This window comes from Pelodiscus sinensis, chromosome 4 (genome assembly GCF_052426305.1).
Source record: "Pelodiscus sinensis isolate ZL-2025 chromosome 4, ASM5242630v1, whole genome shotgun sequence".
Taxonomy (NCBI): Eukaryota; Metazoa; Chordata; order Testudines; family Trionychidae; genus Pelodiscus; species Pelodiscus sinensis.
The window spans coordinates 106,867,813-106,893,459 of NC_143055.1; the positions used below are offsets into that span (position 1 = coordinate 106,867,813).

The 25,647-nt window shown below is 42.2% G+C and overlaps 1 protein-coding gene across 2 annotated transcripts in view; it reads left to right on the forward strand.

Annotated features, from left to right (window-relative positions):
- The window catches only part of CFI (complement factor I), a 38,152-nt gene that overhangs the window by 7,184 nt on the left and 5,321 nt on the right, over positions 1-25,647 (forward strand). The window contains exons 5-16 of one of the 2 annotated variants that reach the window (XM_075929716.2): positions 800-910; positions 4,277-4,393; positions 7,681-7,710; positions 8,085-8,114; positions 8,316-8,345; positions 10,857-10,892; positions 12,831-12,866; positions 13,770-13,808; positions 17,505-17,608; positions 18,446-18,552; positions 20,334-20,611; positions 22,578-22,679. In XM_075929716.2, the coding sequence (XP_075785831.2) occupies positions 800-910; positions 4,277-4,393; positions 7,681-7,710; positions 8,085-8,114; positions 8,316-8,345; positions 10,857-10,892; positions 12,831-12,866; positions 13,770-13,808; positions 17,505-17,608; positions 18,446-18,552; positions 20,334-20,611; positions 22,578-22,679 (1,020 nt within the window). The remainder of the gene's footprint in view (positions 1-799; positions 911-4,276; positions 4,394-7,680; positions 7,711-8,084; positions 8,115-8,315; positions 8,346-10,856; positions 10,893-12,830; positions 12,867-13,769; positions 13,809-17,504; positions 17,609-18,445; positions 18,553-20,333; positions 20,612-22,577; positions 22,680-25,647) is intronic. The other variant, XM_075929717.2, reaches the window with a different exon arrangement.

Sequence of the window (25,647 nt, forward strand, 5' to 3'; positions counted from 1 at the left end):
CTGCAACTCCCTTCCTCCAAGCCTAAGAACGGCTCTAGCTGAATAAATGTTTCTTAAAATCCTTCTCTTGGGTAACTTGCACCTCTCCTATGTCCCGTCTTTCTCTGGTCAGCTGGTGGGGTGGCCAGTGGCATCCTTTCAGACCATCATTCTGTCCAGAATGACTGTGTAATGTAATTCAGAATATTTAAGAACACAATGGTCTGGTATCAGCCAACAGTCTGATTAGGTAAATTGTTAGTACTTCCGCAAAGTGCTCAGTATCTTGTGGCTGTAGTTCTGGCATGATTTAATATCTGCACTGGGGTAAGCTAAACCATGTTTTTGTTCAGAGCATTTCCTACTTTTGCATTTTATGTGATGAAAGTGACAAGAATTGGGTTTTCTTTGGCTGCTCTGAGACATGTGGCTGATCAAAAGAGGGTCCAAATCTTCTCAGTCTTTGACCTCAATGGCAAAAGCAAGAGTTTAAAGACAACAAAATATGATGATATACCACATTTCTCCCATAACCACCTAGCAGGGGGATCTGAAATGGCATTGCCATCTTAGTTCTGAACAAAGAGAAATTAAGATCCCCTTTATCAAGTTGCTGGCAGTCGAAGGGGGGAGGAGGGGAGGGAAGAAAAAGCCATGTTGAGGCTCTGATGCAAAGCTCACTGAAATAAATGTAAAGATTTCTAGTTACTGGATAAGGCCCTGTCCCACCTGTTGCAAAAATAAAATAAAGACAATTTTTCTTGGAAGTTTCTGATTACGTAGAAATTTAAATAACTTTGTTTTTCATACTTCTTTGCAGAATGTCAATCGAATGAATTCGAATGTGTCAATAAGAAATGCATTCCTTTGACTGAAACCTGCAATGGAATCAATGACTGTGGAGACCTAAGTGACGAATTGTGCTGTAAAGGTAATAATGACGAAGAGTCCTGTGGCACCGTAGGGTATGTCTAGACTACATGGCTCCATCGACAGAGCCATGTAAACTAGTTTACCCAACATAGTCAATGAAGTGGGGATTTAAATAATCCCCGCTTCATTAAAATAAAAATGGACACAGCGCTGTGTCGACAATGAGCTGATCCGGCACAGTGCGGCAGTCTAGACGCAGATCGGTCGACAAGGGAAGCCTCTGTCGAACACTCCAGTAAACCTTGTTTCACAAGGCATAAGGGAGTGGTCGACAAAGGCTTCCATTGTCAACTGATCCACGTCTACACTGCCACGTTGTGCTGGATCAGCTGATTGTCAGCACAGTGTGGCAGACATTTTTATTTTAATGAAGCGGGGATTGTTTAAATCCCCAATTCATTGATTATGTTGGGTAAACTAGTTTACATGGCTCTGTCGACGGAGCCATGTAGTCTAGACACACCCTTAGAGACTAACAGATTAGGGCATAACCTTTCTTAGGTAAAACCTACTTCATAAAATGAATTAGAATGGAGTTTACAGAGATATGGGCATACATAGAGACAACAAAGAAAGAGGGTACTTGTGTCAATGGGGCTAATCAAGTCAGAGTGGATGTGACTTTCACAGCAATTGATGTGGAAATGTGGATATTAAGAAAGGGGAAATTGCCTTTGTAGAGTGTTAACCAGTTAAGATCCTTATACATTCCTAAACTGATAGTATTGCATTTACAAATGAATTCCAGTTAATTGTAATTCTCCCTTCTAAAGTGTCTCATAGTTAAATCCTTACCGTTAAAAGGTGTTCTCAGTCCATTTCAATCCTGTTGAGGAAAAGATCTTTCAGCTGTGTAAGATGATAATACTACAGCATCAGTGGTTAAGCAAGGAAACTTAGGCACTAGTTTACTTCTTGACACAAGGCTGATTCCCCAGAATGCGGCCCTGTGCCTAAGGGGGCCCCGTTCCTGGGTGCGCAGCGCATGCGCAGGGCTCCGGGCGCATGGCGCATGTGCAATGCTCCCCCTGGGTGCATGACGCGTGCGCAGTGCTCCTCCCCTCCGGGTGCGCAACGCATATGAATTGCCGTCCTGGGCATGCGGCGTATGCGCAGGGCCCCAGGCACACGGTGCATACGGGGCCCCGCACTTCTTAAAGCCAGCCCTGTCTTGACACATGTGAGTATTAGAACAAAGGGAATAACGATTTTAAAGAAACTGGCAAACTTTAATATTAAAGTCATACACCAAAGGAAAAGTGTGGTGAGTTGGACTGAAATGGATTATTAGAAGTGGACAAATAATAATTCAACTAGTTTACATCTTTTTTTTTCTGTTATCAAATTGTCCATAAAGCAAATTAAGATTCTCAAAATTATGTATAAAAATTATTTATAGAATAATATCTTTGCCCATAACTTGTTCCTGAGCAGTCACAATGTTCAGTATTTAAAATTCCACCTTTTTTGAGTGGAAATATGGAACAGAGACAAGCCATGTAATCTGACAGGATGAGCATATTTTTAGAAACTGGATTTCAGATACCAGAATCATGATTACACATTCAAAACTCTGTCCCCAATTATGTTGATTTTGCTGTTTTGATGATTGTCCCTATCATGAAAATTCATTTGCGTTCATGGAATGTGAACAAAGCAGGGGTTCAAACATAGTCAAAAGGTAATTTTTAAATAAAAATATAACACATACACATAGATTTTTTTAAAAAATATTTGCCAGACTCAATTATTACTTTTTTGTTTTTAAGATAGCACCCAAAATGTGAATACTAATGTGTGAAAATAAGGCTCCTGTCCTGACATCCTTACAATGCACACAGGCTACGTCTACACTGGCCCCATTTTCCGGAAGGGGCATGTAAATTTCAGCAGTCGTCGTAGGGAAATCCGCGGGGGATTTAAATATCCCCCGCGGCATTTAAATAAAAATGTCCGCCGCTTTTTTCCGGCTTTTAAAAAAGCCGGAAAAGAGCGTCTAGACTGGCCCCGCTCCTCCGGAAAAAGCGCCCTTTTGCGGAGGATCTCTTATTCCTACTTTGAAGGACTGCTGAAATTTACATGCCCCTTCCGGAAAAGGGGCCAGTGTAGACGTAGCCACAATGTTTATGAGGAAAGTAAAGATAAAAAAAAATCAGATTTTTTTTAATGTGATTAACAAAAATCTTACCTTCTCACATGGTATTTAAGTTATATTTTCAATACTGAAATCAAGTTTCTAAAGTTCAGAAGATGGTGGTAAACTATAGAACAGACCTCTTGACCCCAAAGCTTGTACGCGAAACGATTTACTCTAAGGCAGGGTTTCTAGTTGGCATTTCTAGTCCGCAGGGAGGAGGTGCCCAGGAGAGCTGTGGCATTGTGGGAAGTACTTTGTATTCATGTCCGTCAGTGTGAAGGAAGCTATTTGCATGTATTTGCATGTATATGCAACCACGCTTAAGTTGTAGCCCTTGGTATGTGCTGTGAATATCATTATGGCCCTTGGGGCTTCCAAAGCTGAGTAGCCCTGCTCTAAGGAGTACTTGTTCATGTGACAAGTGCCATTTTTCCTCAGTCTAGCCCTGATCCAAAGCCTTCTGAAGTCAAATACAGTCTTCCCGATACTTTGTACTGGTTTTAAGAAGCCATCAGCTTTTCCATTAAATAAAAATAATACATTATTTTATATTCTCCCATGCAAATCTATATTAAGTCAAAAATAACTGTTCAAAACTGGCAAAGCATTGGCTTTGCTCTTCAAAATGTATCAAAATTTGTAGCTAATAGAAAGCCAGACACTTGAGTGTATAGGAATGTTTCATCTAATAGAGAAGTGCCTGACTGCAATTATAGGTCATGATCAACATTTTCACAATATGAGTCTACAGTTCAGTTCCTAATCCTATATTTCCCAGTAGAATTTTCAAAAGTAGTGCAGTCAATACAACATGTGCTCCTAAATCAATAAGGTGCCTAAATATGGACTAGGAAGGCTAGCTTTAGGCTTTTGAAAATGTTGTCCCAATCTTGGGAGATGTTGACCATCTTAAATTCCCATTGCAATCTTAAAGAACACTAACAAGACTGAAAGGTCGGTTTGGGTGTAGTCAGAAGTTTTGGAAAAAATTGATAGTAGATCTTGAGTAAAAAGAGAGAACTACAGCACTGGAAAGTTAAAACTCTGTTTTAAAGTGGTAAAATGGAAGGTCTACAGCATTGATAGCATTTATATATATTCAGTGTTTAGATTTTATGACATATTCATGAATATTTTACTTTTGTCATAAATGTGCCTCTTAGAGTGATGAGGTTGGTGAATTATTTGATTCCATCAGGTACTAAGTGAGTTCTCTTTTTGTTGCAGAATGCAAAAACAACAGTTTCCACTGTAATTCAGACGTGTGTATTCCAAAAAAGTACGTCTGTAACAAGGAAATAGACTGCCTGGCAGGAGAGGATGAATCGCGAGCTCAATGTGGAGGTTAAACTTTCATAGATTTATCTTCTTTGTTCCAGTCACATTAAATTGAAAACGAATGCCTACATTTTAAAATGTGCAACTGATTTGCAAAACAATGAGAATGGACTACTCAGTCTCCAAAAAAGTTATGGAAATATCTGTAATAATGTTGCCTTAATGGTTTCTGTTACATTACACCCTGTTCCTTCTCTTCCTTCTAGAGGAAGAGGAAAAGCAAGACAATTAAAGGGTTGGGGAACAGATTATGCCCTGGGTGCCTTTATTGGAAGGGAATATAATTTGCATTTGGAGTATAGTACCATTCCCTCCAGATTCTGTAAAGTGCCATTTATAGTGCCAAAGATCCATGGCTGGGGATTGGATAGACTGGCAGAAGTATTTTATCCAAACAGCCACAGGAGGAATCCCACCAAATATTAATGTAGCCTGTCTGTGCTACCAGTTCACTCTTCCAAAATGTTTTATTTTGTTTTAAGTTTGTTATACTCTCTCTTGTTCTAGTTCTTGCACAGTCCTCTCACTTGCCCGAGAGTCTGCAAATAGTCCACAAAGTTTTCTTCTAAAGGAGCGTTGTCCATGAGAAATGTCAGACAAACTGTGTTTGAATTTTTTTTTATAAAAGGTGAAGGAAGAGCATCAAAATATATTACCAGAAAGCTGAATACTGTTTTATGGTGGTGTCCAGAGAGGACTAAGCAGCCCACTGCTCTATGCACTGTGCAAACATAAAGGAAGAGATGTCCTGAAGAGTTCACAATCTAAATTTAAGACAAGTGTGTTGACAGATAAAAAGGAAGGGGAAGATAAGATGAAGGTAACAGGGAGAAGTATGTGTGTTTACACTGGCTAGCTTTGGACACAGCTTGGGGTTTTGAATTATTTTAAAGCATTGGGGTACTGGGAAGAGTGATTTGCCCATGATCATAGACTGGCTGATTTCTAGTAAACTCTGCAATAGAAGTGGAGTTTTAGGAAGATGGTTGTATCCTTACAGATTATTTGAGGAAGGATGTTAGATGAGAACCATAGAAAAAAAGAACAAAGACAGTTGTGGAGAAGAGGATAGTTGATCAGTTCCAGGGCCAGCCCACAACATTTTGGCACCTGAGGCAGGGAGCTCAAGTGATGCCCCCATGCTCCCTCGCTGCACCAGCAGCAGACACAATTTTCTACACTCTGGGTCCTAGTGGCACCCCCCCACACACCCAGTCTGGGACATGAGGTGGCCGCCTCAGTTCGCCTTATGGTAGGGCCATTCCTGATCAGTTCTCAAAGGTATTTCGGCACCTATCTTCATGGAAATCAATAGGAATTAGGTGCCTGATTACTCTCAGGATCTGAGCCATATATATTATTTATACTGAAGAGGTTTCCACAGAAGATTGGACAGCCTATTGTTCTATGCACTCATCGGAGGCCATGCCTAAAGAGTTCACAATGTTTAAGACAAGTGGATGTGATAACAAGGAGGAGAGAGAGTTCACTCCAACTATAAAATGGGCAGAAACTGTACTTCAAAACCTCATCTAAGGAGTTTTCTTATGTTTTCAAATTCATCACAGCTTTACTCAGAACAAGCATATAGTCATATGGAGAGTCAGGAAGCCAAATCCTTCCAACCCAGTCCTAAGGACTGGAACCCTCTATGGACCACAGGTCATGTCTGTTTGCTGGACCAGGAAGGTCCTGAGTCATCTTAAACTCACGCTGGTTCTTCAAAAGTCTTTTCTTTGTCTGTTGGTCCCTGGTGAATCAGTTGGAACTAGTATATGCAAACCTCTCCAGAGAGTGGCTTCAAAGGGCTAATAACTAGCTGAATTATGTTGGCATATTCCTTTCTCCAAGAAAAAATTCATATATACTATCTCACAATAAAACATACACAAATCAAATGCATTTTCAATACTATGGTCCCAAATATATTAAATCTATTTTGGTAAGGTTTCACTTAATTTAATTCACTTTTCCTTCCTTCCATGAGGTTTGTGCAGGATATTGTCATGGTCAGTGTCCTTTCAGATTAATTGAAGATAATAGAGCTGTAAGAAGCAGCATGAAAGAAAGCTCAGATATAGTTATTAGAGAGCAGGACAGATGAGCAATAAGGACAGATGAAGGTATTGAGAAATGACACACAAAGAGATAAGAGAAAATAAGAATAGAATGTAAATATAAGTGTTTGGATGGTAAAAAGAGGAAACTTGAACTTGAAGCAATGGGAAATGAGGAGCACATCCTGCTAGCAGCTAATCCAAGATGTATGTCTTTACTTTATTTGCATAGAATTTGTCCAAACATGCCTATCTTGTTCTGTAATATTAGCATGCTGGGCTAGATTCTGCCCTCAGATAAGCACATGCAACTCACATTGACTGTTAGGAAAAGCTGTGCATCTGAGGGCAGAGGCTTTTTTTTTTTTTTTTTTTTTTAAATTTTACAGTGAAACCTTTGTTATCCAACACTCTGTTAACCAGAAAACTTTGTTAACCGGCATTGCCCCCCGTCACAATATTGTCACATCTATCGGCACACAGGACTGGCTTGGTTTGCCATGATAGGTTTAACTTTTTATTTAAGAAGTACTAATCATCTTTAACTCAAAATAGAAATGTGAGACTAACTGCCTCACACAACTAAACTACCAATATTAAAAACTTTAGTTACTGTTATTGTACATTGGTTTTTCCTAGGTTGATGGGACCCTTAGATAACTGGAATTTTTAGATAACCGGAATGCCCTAATCCCCAAGCATGCTGGATAACACAGCTTTTACTGTAATTCATTCTTATATTGATAAACTGTTCTGTGTCTCACCTACTGATTCATCTCTACATTTCTTTAGTTTGACTAAATTGGCTCTGGATTCTGTTTTAGTGAAATAGTTTAATCAGGCTGATGCTTCATATTCAGCTTAGACATAGTGTACTAAATGAAGATATTTCTTCTGAAGAATAAAAAAAAAATCATCTTGAGTCACGTAGTCCTAGCACTTTTTCCAGCAGCCATCTGTAATACAACCTTGAAAAATAATCAATAAATTATTGCATTAGGGCCACGGACCCTTCTTCATGATGATGAAGAAACTTAAGAGTATTGCATTCCACTTTCAAAAAATAAGTTTTGTCCAAGACACGTATGTTTTTCTAAGATTGTCCAAACATCTCCACATTTTCTGCACTCTACAAATTCAGCAAAGTGCACAAGATGAAAACTCTTCATTGTAAGAACATTGTATGGCAACGAAGTATGTTCAAATTATGCTATCATTTTTGTGCTTTATCCCTAGATGATCAAAAGCCAAAGCCAGAAGATCCAGGTAAATATTTCGGGAGGGGAGTGTATGTTTACAGTTATTTCAATAATCCTTGTATAATAAATATTTCTCAATAACCCTTGTATAATAAATATTTCTCAATGCAATGTAGTACATATGTGAGAGCTTTTTTACGTGTCTGTCAGAACGCAAGCAAGAAGTTAATATTTGCTCATGTTTTTGTGTTTTATTCCAAGTTCATACAAATGCGAGGTTACAATTAAAAAAGGTTAAGCTTTTCCAAGGTTGTCCAAATATCTTATTGTCTACTTTCTCCAAATTCAGCAAAGTGCATGAGTTGAAAACTCTTTGCTGCAGCAACACTGCACAAAGAAGTGTGTTCAAATTATGCTCCTGTTTTTGTGTTTCATTCTTAGGTGATCAAAAGCCAACGCGACAATTTTTAGGTAAATATTTTGTGTGTAAGAGTGTGTGTATGTTTGAGCACACGTGCATGCATGCTCTTATACGTGTGCAAGCATTTAAATCAGTCTAGTATAATAAATATCTCAGTGCAATGAAGAACATGCGTGAGAGCATTTGCATGTGTATGTCAAAAGAAAAGCTGGAATTTGATGCATATTGATGTTTTTGTGTTTTATTCCCAGCGCGTACAAGTATTGAGGCTAACTATCAAGGTAAATATTTTGAAGCCTTTATTTTTATATACTAATTATAGATTGCCACTGTGCATAGTTCTTCACATCAGCTAGCATTTAATTGTGACTTGCAACACTACTGCTACTGTTATGCAAATGGGACTCCCAGTTATCAAAATTCCCATTTATTTCAATGTGTGTTTTGTTTGGATAAAGCCTGAAGGTTCAAGCCCAATAGAAAACATTTTATTTACTTCATTATGATCTAAATACCCTTCGCTAACTAAGTTAACGGAGGCATTTAGCATAGAACTCAAATCGTCACCAAACACACACGGGCTACTGAGGACCGTTGTGCCAGCCAGACTGACCGTAAATTGGGGACATCACACCAGGCATCACATCATGAAGCTCCCAGTTCTCGTTCACTCCCACAAAGAATTCCAGTAACCTCTGGGATGGCCCCATAGACAGCAAGAAGTAAAGTCAGAGCATGCACCCCTCTGTCTGTCAAAGGAGAGTTTGAGAGTGTGATGTGCTAGGATTTTTGGTCCATCCAGGTGACATTGACAAAGCATGTGTAACGCGGCTTCTCAAATATAATGAGTGATTGAAGGAAGGCCAGATCCCTGTGAGATTATGACTTTTCACACAAAAGACAAACCTCTTTATGCTCAGGATTTCACACTGGCCTCACATATAGATTGCCTCTAGGTACTCCAAGTCGGTCTGCATAAGACTCTGGGCTTCTGTCATGTACAGCAATACAGGTAGTACCCAAGTGGACGCATTGGAGAGGGTCCAGCAGAGGGCAGCCAAAATGATTAGAGGGCTGGAGCATATGATCTACGAGGAGAGGCTGAGGGACTTGGGTCTGTTTAGTCTGCAGAAGTGAAGAGTGAGGGGGGAATTTGATAGCAGCCTTCAACTTCCTGAAGGGCGGTTCCAAAGAGTCTGGAAAAAGGCTGTTCTCAGTAGTAACGGATGGCAGAACAAGGAACAATGGTCTCAAGTTACAGCGGGGGAGGTCCAGGTTGGATATTAGGAAAAACTATTTTACTAGGAGAGTGGTGAAGCACTGGAATGGGTTGCCTAGGGAAGTGGTGGAGTCTGCATCCCTAGAGATTTTTAAGTCTCGGCTTGACAAAGCCCTGGCTGGGTTGATTTAGTTGGGATTGGTCCTGCCTAGGGCAGGGGGCTGGACTTGATGACCTTCTGAGGTCTCTTCCAGTTCTATGATTCTATACGTTTGATAGATCCTGAACTTCTTCGTGTCAGTGCAAAGATTTTTTCCATACATTATCAAGACCTGGACTTCACACCAGAGGCAGTAAGACTTAGTCATGAAAGAACATCTGGTTTGCTGTGGCTGTTTCAACTCTGTTTGCATCTTAGGCAGCAGAAAGCATCAATATACATAATTACACCATCACAATTAGGGCTGTCAATTAACACGCATCAATGCCTGCGATTAACGGCAGAGCACAATTAACGCATTAATTTTTTTAACATGCATTAATCGTAGGCATTTTCATGGCATTGCCCATTTAAAATGCCGCCAGGGCGTTTAAAAGTGGCAGCACAGAAACGCTACTGCTGCATTTCAAAGGGGCAGCATGATCAGAGCCTGGGATAAGCTGTGAGGCACTGCCCCTTTGATATGCCACCTTTGCAATTCAAAGTGGCAGTGCAGCATGGAGCCTGGAATCAGTTAGGGACTCCAGCTGATCCCGGGCTTCATGAAGCACTGCCCCTTTGAAATGCCATCACTGCGTTTCAAAAGGGAAACACGAGAAGAGCTTGGGATCAGCTGAAGACTCCGGCTGATCCCGGGCTCCCACGGCACTGCCCCTTTGAAATGCCTCAGCTGCATTTCAAAGGGGCAGTGCTGCACGGAGCCCAGGATCAGCTGGGGACTCCTGATCCTGGGTCCCGCAGTGCTGCCCCTTTGAAACGCTTCGGCAGTGTTTCAAAGGGGCAGCGCAACGTGGAGCATGGGGTCAGCTGGAATCTTATTGTTTAACAGCATGATTAATCGCAATTAATTGTTTTAATTGCATAATTAATTGCATTTATTTGTTTAATCACTTGAGATCCCTAATCACAATTTAAGATAACCTTGCCCCATACTGATCTTTGAAAGACACATAGCTTCTTAAGATGAATTTTGCGGGATTCATAGTGGAGGAGTATATTACTTGAAGGAAATTTAAAAAACAGAGGAAATTGTCAGCATATAATTATTTAGATGCAGAGTGTCCCTCTAATATTTGATAAGTGGTGTATTTTGTACATATGTATTAACTAGACCACTTGTTTGCATGTCACTTTTAAGCAGAGCAAACAAAAAAGTGTCATGATATGTGGAGACTTTATAATTTAGAGAAATATTTATTAACAACTTGGATAAAGAGTTTTTCTAATAATGTGCAAAACAATATATTTTCTTTTTTTAAATACCTACCTTTTAACACAAACATATGTTTAAATGACAATCTGTTTAAATTCTTATAAACATTAAACTACTAATATTCCATTATTTTATTACAGAACAAAAATATATCTCAGATTACAATTTGGATGAAAGTAAGTTTGTTAAAGCACCACTTCCTACTTGGATCCCATGTTATGGGAGAAACTTTTCCCAAATTCACTTCTGGTGGAGGATCATCCATAAGAAATGTTAAGCCAGTTGTGCTATATCTTTTTAATTGGTGGAATAAGGGAGTCAAATTCAGTTTATATCAGAAAGCTAGACCTACAAAGGTGTTGGGGCTCCTATCTCCAAGGAAATCAATGGGAATTTGCCTCTGAAGATCTGAGCCATATTTATTATGGGTACTGTAATGGTTTCTCCAGAGGAATGGGTATCCCATTGTTTAGCTACTGTAAAAACACATGAAAACACATCTGAAGAATTTCCAAACATATTGGTAAGACCAGTGAGTGTGACAAACAAGGCTGAGGGAGACAGAAGGGGGTAACCATGAGAAGGTTTGTGGTTACACAGAGTAGCTATATGCACAACTTGTGGTACCAAATTATTTAAAACATCAGGGCTTTGAAAGGGGTTTTGCCTGTGAGCTGACCATTATTAGCCAGCTGAGTTCTTGTAAACAAATCAAAGTAGTCCTTCAGGAATGATTTAAAGGAGATGATTGTGTCTTTACTGATTCGTTGAGGGAGGGAGTTTCAAATGTAAGAGGTGGGACAGAGAAAAGCACAAAGATGGTTTTAGGAAAACAGGACAGATTAGCAATGAGAGCAGATTGGAGCAATTGGACAGAGAGGCATAAGAAATGAGAGAATAAGCATTGAGGATAGAACCTAAGTGCTTGTATGATGATGATGATGATGATGATGATGATGACGATGACGATGAAAAGAAGCTTGAACTTAAAGAAGTGGAAAATGGGGATCACATGCTTCTGGCAACGAATTCTACATTTACATTGACACAGTGGTGTTGTATTTGTCCAAAAGTTCCTATCTTTAATTCCATTTTGCACTAATAAACTGTCCTGCAGTGTTTTTTCCTCTGACACAAGTTTACCCATCTTGGCTACATCTTCACTGCAGTGTTCTATCACAAGAAGTCTGTAGCGCTAGTTTTTTGGTGCAAAGGCTTCTTACGCAAGACCACGTCCACACATTAAAGCACCTCACTTTTGCGAGGCTCTTTTGCACAAGAGAGCATCTACACTGCTGGACGCTCTTGCACAAGAAAGCTCTGATGGCCCATTCACAGAATGGCCATCAGAGCACCTGTGCTTTTTTCCATAGGGGTTTATTGCGTAATAAAGTTTCTGGAGTGTCCACACTTTCCTTCTTGTGCAATAGCTGTAGCGCTAAAAGCAGTTATACCTCAGAAAAGGAGGTTTACCTAGGGCGGAAAAAGCCCTCTGTTCTGCCATTTAACTGCCCATTTAATAGCGCTAGAGCTCATTTGAGGTGTGGATGCTCCCCAGGTTTATGCGCAAAAGCAGCTGTTTTTACGCAAAAACCTTGTAGTGTAGACGTAGCCCTTTTGTTTGGCTTTGGGTTTTGTTGTAGTGAAATAGTCCAGTCAGGCTGATGCTTCACATTCATGTTATGCAAGAAGTGTGCTGGCTACGTTTCTTCTGAATCTTGATTCATATAATCAGAACATTTGTCCCAGCAGCCATGTGGAATGCAACCTTAGAAAATCAGCAGCAAAATTTAGTAGCAGAGGCACAAAACATAGTCACTCATATCTGCTAGGAATGGTCTAGATAAAAAAAAAAAATTGTCCTGCCATGAGGCCTGGACTAGATGACCTTTTGAGATCCTTTCCCATCCTAGGATTCACGATGATAAATAACAAATTAACAGCATGTTAAATAAGTTTAGCCAAGGCAAGCAGACTTTTCCAAGATTGTCCAAACATCTAATTAACAACTGCTTTCTGCAAAATCAACAAAGGGCAGAATTAGAAACTTTCTCACAAGAACAATGTGCAGCAACCCAACGTGTTCAAACTATTCTGGTGTTTTTATGTTTTAGCCCTACATGAGCAAAAGCCAAACCCTGAAATTCCAGGTAAATATTTTTTATGTTTATTTATATTTACAGTCATTTTAGGCATCCTGGTATAATAAATATTTCCCTACTCAGTGTTGTACAAGGGTGGGGACTATTTGCATGTGTATGTCTGTGAAAGACAGAGAATTTGGTGTCTTTTGATTTTCTTGATTTTCACACAATTTAAAATGCAAGATAATTTTTTAAAATTTTTATATACTTAATTATAGAGTATGCAAAGATAACCATTTCAACTAGCCATTTAATCCTGACTAGCAGCACTTCTGTTATTATGCCATGGGACCTACAATGAAAGTACTTTCATTTTAGTTATTCAGTCAAAAACCTCACTGATTTCAGTGACTGCTTTGTCTGAATAAAACTTGAAGAATCAAGTCCAGTAGAGGAACTTCATATGAGCCAAATACCTTCATTAAGAGGCTAAAGGAAGCATTTCACACACATCCACATTATCTAAACATAAATAACCCTAGTGCATGCCTTTCTTTGCGCTCCATAAAACTTCCTGAAATGGGTGTCACAAAATGGTGACTTTTAGGGGTCTTGTAGTGGATGAGAACCAGATGATATTACTCAAGTGAAACAAGAAAGAAAGGAAGGAAGGAAAAAGTGTCAGAATGTAGTTGTTTAGATACAAAATACACCTGTAATCCTGAATTATGGGGTATTTAGCATGTGTTTATTAATTAGACTACTTGTTATTTGCAGATCACTTATGGAGAGAAGGCCAAAGGGTACATGGTGATATTGTGATATATCCACTAGGAACTGGGTTGAGATTTTTTTAAGGAAAATAACAAGCTACCATTGTTTTGACATATAAACATATGTTTACGTGTTAGGATAACTTGAAATGTTTGTTAATATTTGGATATTAACATTTAATTTATTTTACTACAGAACTAAGCGTCGTCATCCCAACTTCTAATATTGATGAAGGTAAGTTTCACTAAAACTGCAGCCTAGGTGAATACCATATCACGGGATGAACTTTCCAAAGCAGACAGGCATTTTTCAACTTAGCATTTACATTGTTTAAGAAGGACTAGAATAAAACATGCAGAGTCACAGAAATGTCCTGAATTTGAAGGATTTATTCAGACAAGTTCTTGTACAATGAACATAGCAAAAAATAACTTGTTCTCCCACATGCATTGTTTTTGTGTTTTATTAGCGTACACTGTTAAACAGATGCTCAGCTGGTGTAAAGTGTCATCATGCCTCTGATTGCAGTGATACTAGGATACCAGATGAGGATCTTCCCCTGCATATTTTGCCAAATGGTTCAAACTAATACAGGGGTAGGCCTGCCACGTGAGTTGATCCGGCCCACAGAGGCCCTGCTGCTCCCCCCACCCCCAGGCCAATCAAAGCCTGAGAACGGGGGAGAGGAGGAGGAAGCATGTAAAGTCTCCTCCTGCCCTGGCTCCGCCCAGTAAGGAGTGCACGGTGCTTCTAAGCGCCGTGCGCTCCTTGCAGGGCAGCAGGAGACTTTGCACTCTCCCCACCCCCAAGCCCTGATTGGCCTTGGGACACAGGGGAGGGAGCGTGCAAAGTCTCCTCCCGCACTGCAAAGGGTGCAGCGATTCTAAGCATTGCATGCTCCTTGCAGGTCGGGCGCAGGGTGGGAAGAGACTTTGCACGTTCTCTCCGCCCCCAAGCCCTGACTGGCCTGGGTGTGGGGGGAGGGAGGGGAAGAAGCGTGTAAAGTCTCCTCCCGCCCTGCAAGGGGCACGGTGCTTCTAAACAGCACAAGCTCCTTGCAGGACAGGGGCAGGGTGGGAGGAGACTTTGCATGCTCCCCCTAGGCCAATAAGGGCCTGGAGACAGGGGAGCATGTGAAGTCTCCTGCTGCCCTGCAAGGGGCTCAGCATTTAAAGTCAACTGCCAGCCGCTGCTCAGCTGGCAGTTAACTCTAAGCACAGTGCTCTCTTACAGGGTGGGGGCAGGGAGCGACAGACTTCATGTGCTCCCCTCCCTAGGACAGCTGGTGGTTCTCTCAGGTGTGGGAGGGAGGGAACACTGCATGCTCCCTCACCCCCAGAGCAATCAGGGTCTGTGGGTAGGGAAGCACAGAAGTGTCCTGGACCCGCCCTTTAAACAATTTCTGAAGTGGCCCTCGTCAAAAATTATTGCCAACCCTTGAATTAATATAAACACATTTCAAAGCGCATTGTTAAAATTACATGAATTAATGCCACAAGTGGCAAAGGAAGGTAAGCTAGAAATAAGAGCATAGGAGTATGATGTAGCTAAGATATACAAGAACCATAGAAACTTGTGGCCCTAGATTTTTGTTACTCTTGTCCTGAACATTCAGATTCTCATAGATGTCATATTTTCAATAAGAGTTTAAATCAGTCTCTAGTTTCTACTATGTTGAATTCCTGCAATTACTGATATTATTGTGAGCCAGATTCCCATAAGGACCTATGTGCTGAATTAGCAGCTAGGCACGTAGGTTCAACATTCACAAAACCCCCACTCAGATGTCACCTAACCCTGCTGGTACCTACAGATCCTAGGTACATATGTTTCTGCCATTAAAGGGATATCTAAACTACGCTCTATTTTCGAAAGAGGATATGCAAATTCTGCTGGAATTTGCATATCTTCTTCCGATCTCACTTTCAAAAGCGGAGCTTTGAGTAGTGAAAGCAGCCTGGATGCGTTTTCTTCCGGGAAAAAAAAAACCTTTTTCGAAAAAAATGCATAAACCTCATTTTTTAAGGAAGAGTGTTTTTTTTCCAAAAAAGAGTTTTTTTTCCTGGGGGGAAAAAAAAACCGCATCCAGGCGACTTTCAAAAATGAGATCGGAAGATATGCAAATTCCCACGGAATCTGCATATCCTGTTTCGAAAACAGAGCATAGTCTAGACATAGCCTGAAGGTCTTGAGGCACATACACTTCAATAGCTAAGGATATGTATAGCCACTAAGTCCTTATATTGCCCAGCACCACAGCCAGAACTGAATTCATCCAAACTAGTCCCATGCTTAGAGCCCAAATTGGCAAGTGTGTGTAGGAAGGGGGGAGGAAGGGTTGTTGTTTTGGGTTGTTTAATCTTTTTGTTTGGTTTGCTTTTTGCCAGTGCACATTTGCACACAAATTGAAAGAAATTCACACTCTTGAGTGGCAATGCAACCTGCTATACCAGGTTGCTTCACATCACCACTTAAATTTGGCCTGGCCTGGCCTCTCCTCCATCATGAGGGGCAGCTGGTCCAAATTTGCCTAGCACTGCAACTTGTGCACCAGCTCACAAACACCAATACCTCTTCCTGCAAAATACTGCTTCAAAGCCTAACTTCAGGAGAGGGTTCACATCTGTGATTCCCAAGCACAGATAGGTGCTGCCTTGTGATCTGGATTTGGATCCTTAGTTCCCTTTGAGGGGTGGAGCTCAAGCCACACCTCTCTCCTTGAACTTCCAAATGCAAGGGCCCCAAATGATGGGGCATGCCCCTGTCGGAGGAACACAGATGAATGTTTGGGCGGTTCCTGCGAGGTTTGGGTCAACCCTCAGGAGGTGGGGGGGGCGGGCAGGGCAGGAGAGAGCGCCGCTCAGCTCAGCTCCTGACTTTGCCTCAGCTCTTCTCCACTTGTAGGCCAGCTCTGCCCTCATTCCCTCTCTAGTTCCATTTCACCCCAATTTTACCTGTAGCCCAAACTGTTCTGCTGAGCCAACTGTGCAGTAATGGAGGGGGAAAAAAGAAAGATCCCATTACTGGTAATTGCGGGCACAACTGGAAAGCTGGGGTGCTACTGTCCAGGGCCAGATTAACTCTTCTGGTAGTCCAGGGCTAGTAGATTTCATGGGGCCCCACCAGGACTCTGGGGCGGGGCTAAAATTAGGGATTCAGTGCAGGAGGGGACTGCCAGAGAGCACAGTAAGGGTGTGGTGTCTGGGCAGGAGGTAGGTGCAGAGGTGGGGCCGATTCTTAGAGAGAAGTCAGGTGCAGAAGTGGGCTGGGGGATGTGGAGTCTGGGTGGGAGGCAGAGTGCAGGAGTGAGCTTGGTTTGGGGGTCCTGATTCTGGGTGGGAGATAGGGTGCAGGTGTGGGATGGGGAGTATGCAAGTGCAGGCCAGGTGTGCAGGAGGGAACAAAAGATTGGAGCACTTATCTGCTGTAGCTACTGGGGGAAAACAGGTTTCTCTGTGAGGCCCTGCGTTTGCAGGGGCTGCCCCCCACTGCTCTCATCAGCCACAATTCTCAGCCAATGGTAGCGATGGGAGTGGTGCCTATAGGCAAGTACTACTAATAGTGATGTGTGCACAAAGCCGCTTCCCCCCTCACTCCACCAGGCAGACTGCAGCCTATCAGGGTGTTAGTGACTGCATCCCAGGGCCCTGGACTTAAATCCCTAAGGCTCCTTTCATAATCCAGCCCTGATTGTCCTAATGGATGCTTTAGGCAGCCCCACCCCCACTCAGCCTGCTAGCTTTGAGGATTCCATTCTTGGGTGCATTGGCCCTCTGCCTTGTATACCAAGCACCTAACTCCAGCCTGTGAATTCCACTAGGTGGCAGGTGTCTAAGTCCCTATGTCCATAAAAATCAAATTATTTAAAAAAAACCCTCATTGTGATGAAAATTAATGTGTTCCTTAAATGCTCTTTCCTTTTTCTTAAAGAAAGAAAAAAATTTAAGACCTTGTTGCCTCATTTAAACTGTGGTGTTACAAGCCACCCACTAACTCGACGGAAGCGTATCATAGGAGGAAACACTGCTAGAAAGGTACAACAAAAGTGGCTTTGTCTGATAAAAATATGTATGGGCATTGTTGTCTTTAGCGTTTGAGAGCACACACGGATATGCCACTGGCAGAAGGTGGCATATCAAGCTGAAAGAATGATTCCTAGCTCAGAGAGAAACCCCTGCTACTCTATGCAGTCTATGCTAAAAATAGACTGTAGCTGTGCCCGCACAAACCACCTGAGTACCTGCCTATGGTGTCACATAAGAATGTAATCAAGGTGGCTAGCCCATCATGCCAACACAACTGCATGCTATTTTTAGCACAACAGTGCAATCAGAGCTAATGTGAGTGTGCTTCCTCAAACTTGGAATCACACCCCCAGCTTTAAGTGTATACTCACCCAAAAATGTCAGGAAAAGTCAATTAAGACTTGAATAGAAACTTTATTTCTTCAAAGGAAGTTCAGTGTGTGTCCCAGGTTAGGCTCTGATTTGTACTCTTAACCAAGATGTTTGCATTGAATTTTCCTTTTTTTATTTTTTTTTTAAGAAAAATGATACTAGCTGTAAAACTACTGAATTGCACAGTAGTATTTTGAACTGCATGAGTTGTATACTGCAACATTGCAAAGAGATGCAAACCTCCCAGCTATTGTACTTTGGTGGGACATAATGCAGCACTACAGTGCAGGAGAGTAGTGAAGGAACACCTGCAAAAACTGCAGCAAATAATTTAGCAAAATACTCTTGCTAGAAAGAGTATCCTGACAAAACAGAATTAAACCTAAGTAATGTGTCTAATGATACAGTCACATATTACATTTGATCAAATAGGGTCAGATCCTACCACATGAACCATGCAAATATCTTTTATAGGGTGAATTCCCCTGGCAAGTGGCAATTAGAGAAGGTAGTGGTGCAGTGAACTGTGGAGGAATTTATATCGGTGGCTGTTGGATTCTCACTGCTGCACATTGTGTCAGGTAAAAACCATTGTAGAAATTATTTGGTTCTTGCAAAGTAAAGAAAACATTGTATAGGTTCTTGTATTTCTCATCTGTTTTTTTTTTTTTTTTTTTTTTTTTTTTTTTGCTGAGTCTGATCGCATATGGAGAAAATAAGACAGCAAGCCAAAAATTACTATTACAAAACAATAAAAAACTCAGAAGCAGAGAGTCTGCACACCAATCTCCAGGCTCACATCCTAAATTCTTAGTGTTACTGCTGGGTTGATTCAGCCCAGTCTGTATCATTACATCAGACTCCCTCTAGCTTACTCAGCCTCATCCCAGCATATGCACTGATTCTACCATAAAGGATTTTCAGATAGGGTTTTCCTTAATGTTTGAAAAGCCTTTCCTGCTTTTTAATACTGTCTGTCTAGGCATTTACACAGCAGAGATCACTATGGTAATTAAAGAGTCCATAATAGGTGGTTTTAGAGCTGAATTCCTTATCAGGAGCAAGATGAGTTAAGTGTGAGTTAAAAAAACTAATTAGGCTATTTTGCCTGCTCTTGCATGGTTCTCTTGTAGGTAGAACAGCCACCAGATTCTCTTCAATTTACTTTCTCCTGTTCCGAAGGCAGACAATTGAGGGGGTTTGCGTGCTTTTCTCTCTATGTTGTGTGTTATGGAAAAGCTATGGAAAAAAGACAGATCTTGCCATTTGTCCTGAAGGTGATCAGGCTAGGTCTGCTATTCTTGAGGAAGGGAATACCACAGTCAAGGAGCTGCAAGCCAAGTGGCTTTGTCTCCAGCTCCCAGTAGTCTTAAAGCCACTATAATGCCCTACTCTCTCTCTGCAAGTGCTGCACCTCTGAAGTGCCGGACAGACTCCCCCTAGAATCAGTTTCCTACAACTAAGCTGCTTGAAACAGCATTAATACACAACCATTGGAGGGGAGGAACGAAGGAGAATGATCACCACAGATTTCCTGAGGGATCTCTCCTCAAGCCATCTGCTGTTTTGGATCATGTTTTGGAGCTGATTTTTTGGATCATTGAGACCATATAGCAGGACTCCCATGGGATCCATCATTATAACATATATAGAATGCATCAAGACAACTTTCATCTCTCCTACGTTTTACATGAAATCCTAAGCTACACAATGCACAGGTGATGGAAAGAAAATAGAACCTACAGCAGAAGAAATGTCTATGCAGCACTTTAAAGACTAACAAGATGGTTTATTAGGTGATGAGCTTTCGTGGGCCAGACCTACTTCCTCAGATCAAATGGTGGAAGAAAATTGGCATGACCATATATACCAAAGAGATACAATAAAAAAAAAGTGAACCCTTTCCCCAAAGGGTGCACAGATGAACAGAGAGAAGGAAGTGATGGTCGCAACATCCCCTCCATTCTGGCCCATGATGTGGCTTGGGCACAACCCCACCAGAGCGCGGTGAGGAGAGAGGAGTCTGCCCCAGGAGTATCTCTACCTGCTTGGACACAACCAAAGCACAATCCTCCTAGCATTCCCCTTGAGGCAGTGCTAACAGCCTGTTTAGGCCTATTGATTTGTAAGTACGCTTCCATGTCAGATGCAACATTATATAACAAGTGGAATATGTCCCCACATTTGATATAGTTCAGAAAGCCCTTAACAGAGGAGGAGTAATACTTAGTATGTAATATTAATTATTTTTGTTCTACAGAAATGCTGATGAATTGCTAAATGGCATAATGCTTACTCCAAGCCAGAACTTACATTTGCACTTGTATGTATTAACAAAATATAACTGATATTTCTTTTACAGGCAAAGTCGAGTTAATCAGTATTTGATATGGACCGCAATATTAGATACAATCCACTTTAATAATGAGACAAATACTTTCAGAGTAAACCAAGTGATAATCCATGAAAACTATAATGCCTCAAACTATCAGAATGATATTGCTTTGCTGGAGATAAAAAGTAATGACAGAGGAAAGCCATGCTCACTAGCACACAGCATACCTGCCTGCATTCCTTGGTCAGAATATTTGTTCCAAGCTGGACATCAATGCAAGGTTTCTGGCTGGGGACTAGCAGAGGGTATGTGATTTTTCATTTACAATAATGAATTATATATATTATGGTAATGTCTAAGGGCTCACATCTATATCAGAATCTTAGCATGCTGAGTATTGTACAAACTTTTAGAAAGAAACTCTACTCTTGTCCCAAATTGTTGGAGAAGGACTACAACATACATGTACAGTGATCAATGAAGTCATGTTAGTTAAATGTCTACTTTAGCTTATTTGTTTTATTTATAACACAATAACATAACTTTATGATTGGTCTAGAAAGGGGAAGGCACTCAAAATTGAAGTGATGAGGAGGATATTATTGTTGGAGTGAAAGGGGGGAAATACATAAAGGCAGACAAAAGCTGAATGGGACAGCAGGAAAAGAAAAAGAAGGCAAAAAATACAGTGTAAGAAAAGCCAAGCTCCGGCAGTGATGGGAGAGGGGCAGGATGCAGGAATATAGCATGTAAAAACTCTGCATCCTACCTAATTTGCATAGCTGAATGATGTGTTTTGTTCACTTATTTGCCAATCTGCATGTCTCATAAGGAAGGATAATGCAAAGTTTGCATCCTTCTGTTTATCACACTTCTCTTCTTGGAGCCCAGCCATACAAAGGTGCAGGCCTCTGCTCCAGTCCTCCAAAGAATGTAGAAACATTAGACATTTTTAATGAGCTTTTTGTCAAAGAGGTGAACTGATCATTTCCTTCATGAATTACAGCAGCTGATTAATAGCATATGGTCAATTAAGAAGCTGGCATGGAAGCGACATTTAAAACTACTACAATTATATTACTCTCTAGTAACATTTCCATTTTGATCACCAGTGACATGTGATTAAGGAGACTATTCTTTATCTTTTTTTTTTGTGTCCCTCAACATTTGTAGTTTGTCCACAAGATATGACGTGACTGACATCTAGAAGCCCCTCTTTTGTGAAAAGAAAAAGACGATAAAGATAGGAAAGATAGGAGGATGGAGAAAGAAGAAAGATAGGAGGGTGGAGAAAGAGACATTTCTAGAGCTTTGACAAAATAATTAAACACTGAAAATACTCAGGCCTGCTTCAAAAGGGCCTGGAGCTCCCAGCTGCTGCTGCTGCTACTACAGCCATAGTAACCGCGAGAGCCTTGGGCCCATTAAATTGACGCTGGAGCCCCAGGCGACGTGCGCCAGGCATCATTGAGGGCTGCCTGGGGTACGTGTGATATGCTCCATGTGGCACTGAAAGATGCCTGGGGAAAAACTAACCCCAACCCTGTCCCCTTTCATCCAAGATCCCATTCCTTCTGGAGGCGCAGAGCTGGGCCCCTTCCCCAACCTTGTCCAGGGGCTCGGCCAATCTGTCGGCCCCACTGAAAATACTGCAAGCTATCACCACAGTTTGCTGTGAACAATATCATGGTGATATATGATGAAGGTGCATTTAGGAAGCCAAGCTGAAGTGCTAGAATGGGAAACATAAGAATGGGATGACAGTTTTATCTAGAGGACCTTAACATGTCAGACTGAAACTGAACAAAAATAAAGCTTGAGTATTGCCTGTAATTCCTCCTTTAATAATTCTGATTTTCCAAGATACTTCTAATGCCCTCTCTTAAATGAGGTCTCCTAGATTAAGATTTTCCCTCCTCACAGAAAATACAAGAGCCAGTTAGCCACTGTTTACCATATTGTGTAATCTATAAATTGCAAGCACCAACAGAAAATAAGTAAACAAACTAGAGAGGGAGTCAAGAACTGGGGTTCACTAAAAATGTGTCAGAACATGTAACTGCTGTGTGTGATTCTGCAGTTGAATTGTACTGCTTTTTATCTGACTGATGTGCTTACAAGGAGAAAGTATGCATGCATTTAAGGTATGTATTGTATATAATAAAACAAATTATACTGAGTCAGGAAAACAAGGGTGAAACATCTGATTCATGATAATGTATCTAAAATGTATTGCACATTCAAACGTTCAAACGTTCTTTTCTTTCTTAGGTTATACCAAACAGTTTGTTCTTCGATGGGGCAACATTCATTTATTTCCAAACTGTTCAGAAATCTATAAAGAACGCTTTTTTAAAGAGATGGAATGTGCAGGCAAGTAAATTAATCACTCTTATACTATTTCTTTCTAGTGTCATCAAGTCAACCTTCCCAGATACAGCTTGTACCTCCCTTAACCAGGACTCTCTCTCTGGCAACATCCGTGGTCCAGCAGGACAATGGATGTTCCTGAACCATACAGCCCAGGTATAGGGAGGTTGGTCCACATGCACGGAGCACAGCAACTCAGCCGGGAGCCCCATGTCGAAGGAGGGAGTATGGAGGGACAGGCGGTGCAGCAAGGAGTCTGGCCTTGTGGCTAGGAGATAGCAGGGGGGCAGAAGTGACTGCAGAGTTCTGGCCTGGTCCTAGAGCTTCGGGGCCCGCCTCTAGGGAACTCCAGCTGGCAAGCAGCAGCAGTGCCAGGCTGGAATGCTAGCCGGGGACCGCAGTTCAGCACATGCCATGTTGGGAGGGGCCTCCTCTGGTCCAGCAAATCCCCTTGTTCGGGACCAGGGTGCCGGATGAGGGAAGTCCAACCTGTATCTGAAGTCCTACCGCATAGTGCTCTCTAATAATCAAAAAGTAGGCCAACTACACACCATAGTGAAGCTCTTAATAAAGTAAGGATCCAAATATTCTTACTAGATCTGCTGTAATGTGATACAGACATTTAGGATCCCCTTGCATGTATAATTACACAGTTATATTTGCAAATGCCATTCTGATTACATGCAAGGATTTGGACGCATTGGAGAGGGTCCAGCAGAGGGCAACCAAAATGATTAGGGGGTGGAGCATATGACCTATGAGGAGAGGCTGAGGGATTTGGGTCTGTTTAGTCTGCAGAAGCGAAGAGCGAGGGGGGATTTGATAGCAGCCTTCAGCTTTCTGAAGGGAGGTTCCAAAGAGGATGGAGAGAGGCTGTTCTCAGTAGTGACAGATGGCAGAACAAGGTGCAATGGTCTCAAGCTGTGGTGGGAAAGGTCCAGGTTGGATATTAGGGAAAACTATTTCACTAGGAGGGTGGTGAAGCACTGGAATGGGTTATCTAAGGAAGTAGTGGAGTCTCCATCCCTAGAGGTGTTTAAGTCTCGGCTTGACAAAGCCTTGGCCGGGTTGATTTAGTTGGGATTGGTCCTGCCTAGAGCAGGGGGCTGGACTTGATGACCTTCTAAGGTCTCTTCCAGCTCTATGGTTCTATGATTCTATGAATTATGCATGCAAATTCCTGCATCCCCATCCAGTTATGTTTTAGATTGTATGTAGATTTAAGCTACTGGCCATTGAAAATCTGACCTTTACCATCTTTGGCCCTGATTCAGCAAGGTACTTAAGTGCGTCTTAAAGCAGGGGTTCCCAAACTTTTTGACACGGGGACCAGGAAATCCTTTCACGAGCTTTCGGAGGACCGGTAACATTAATTTGCATATTCATTAACCAAATGATGAATATGCAAATACATTGGTTTTGGTCCTCCCAAAGCCCCCAGGGCCAGCTTTAGCAAAGCTTTTGATACGGCCACCCACAATATTCTTAGCAGCAAGTTAAGGGAATATGGATTGGATAAATGGACTGTAAGATGGATAGATAGCTGGGTAGACCAGGGTTCCCCAAACTTTTACTTTAGTTGGAACCTGGTTTTTTTGTGGTACTTTTTGTGTAGCCCAAAAATATAAAATCACATAAAAAAAGAGAATGAAAAATGAATAAATTTTAATTGTTTCACTCGCTGCATCCTCCACCCAACCCGGGCTAGGGCTTGGGGGACCCAGCGCCGCACGGGCACTCCAGAAGGCGGGAGCAGGAGCAGACTGGGGGTAGGGTATCTGGCTAGGAGTGAGGGTGTTAGGAGGGGTAGGATTGCCAGGTGTTTAGTTTTGTACCAGACAGTCTGGTATTTGAGGGTTCTGTCCAGAAACAAATTGAGAAAATACCGGACATAGAAAATGGGTGGTATTTTCTAATTAATTACGTTTTATTATTATCATTATGTGTATCAGTTTGTAGTTGCCAACTTCCTGGCTGATCAACACGTGCTGCGTGAGTGTGTCCACCAGCCAGGCAGATCACAACTACTCAGAGGTGGCAAAATGGAATCTAGGAGGCCGGACTCCTTTGTGCTTCGCCCGGACCATGCACGGGATGGGCAGCACCCCAGGATCTGCGTGTGCCCAGATCAGTCCCACTCCCTGCTGGCCGATTCTCTTCCTCCTGCTTCCCCCCTGGCCATCCCCGCTCACCCCAACCCACTTGCAGCCTGGTGGTTCTCTCCTGCTTCTTCTGATCTCCCCTGGCCAGCCCTGCTGCCCATGCCAGCCCTGCTTCCTCCAGTCGGTTCTCTCCACCCCCACCCATCTTTCCCAGCCAGCCCCACTGCCCCTTCCCCCCGGGCCAGCTCTGCTTCTGCCAGCAGAACCAGCATAATCCAATAAAACCCTGCACCACCACATCATGTATTGAAAAGGGGCTCATTTATTTTCAGAAAGCCGACACCATCTTTGGAATTTTTTATCCATATTCTCATTCTGGATGGTGAATGCACCAGGTTCTCTCCATTCTGACACATTGTGGTGCCTTTAAACCTCACTATCAGCAGTGGGGATATTTAAAAGGCACTGCTTTTACATTTTTATTCAGGATCTGCGTGCGGCCTGAAATGTCCCACTTCCCGCTAGCCAATTCTCTCCCCCTTCCCTTCCCTTCTTCTCCCCCTCCACCCCTGCCAGACCTGCTGTCCCCGCCAGCCGTTTCTCTCCCGATCTCCCCTGGCAAGCCCTGCTGCCCCTGCCAGCCCTGCTTCCACTGGTCGGTTCTCCCCACCCCCACGCATCTTTCTCAGCCAGCCCAGCCAGTCCTGTTTCTGCCAGCCGGTTCCCCAGCCAGCCCCGCAATCTCCCCCAGCTAACCTCACTGTCCCCTGCCCCCTCCCCCGGCCAAACCTGCTTCCACCGGCCGGTTCCCCTCCCTATCTCTCCTGGGCAGCTCCACTGCCCCAACCCTGCTTCCCTGTGGCCCATAT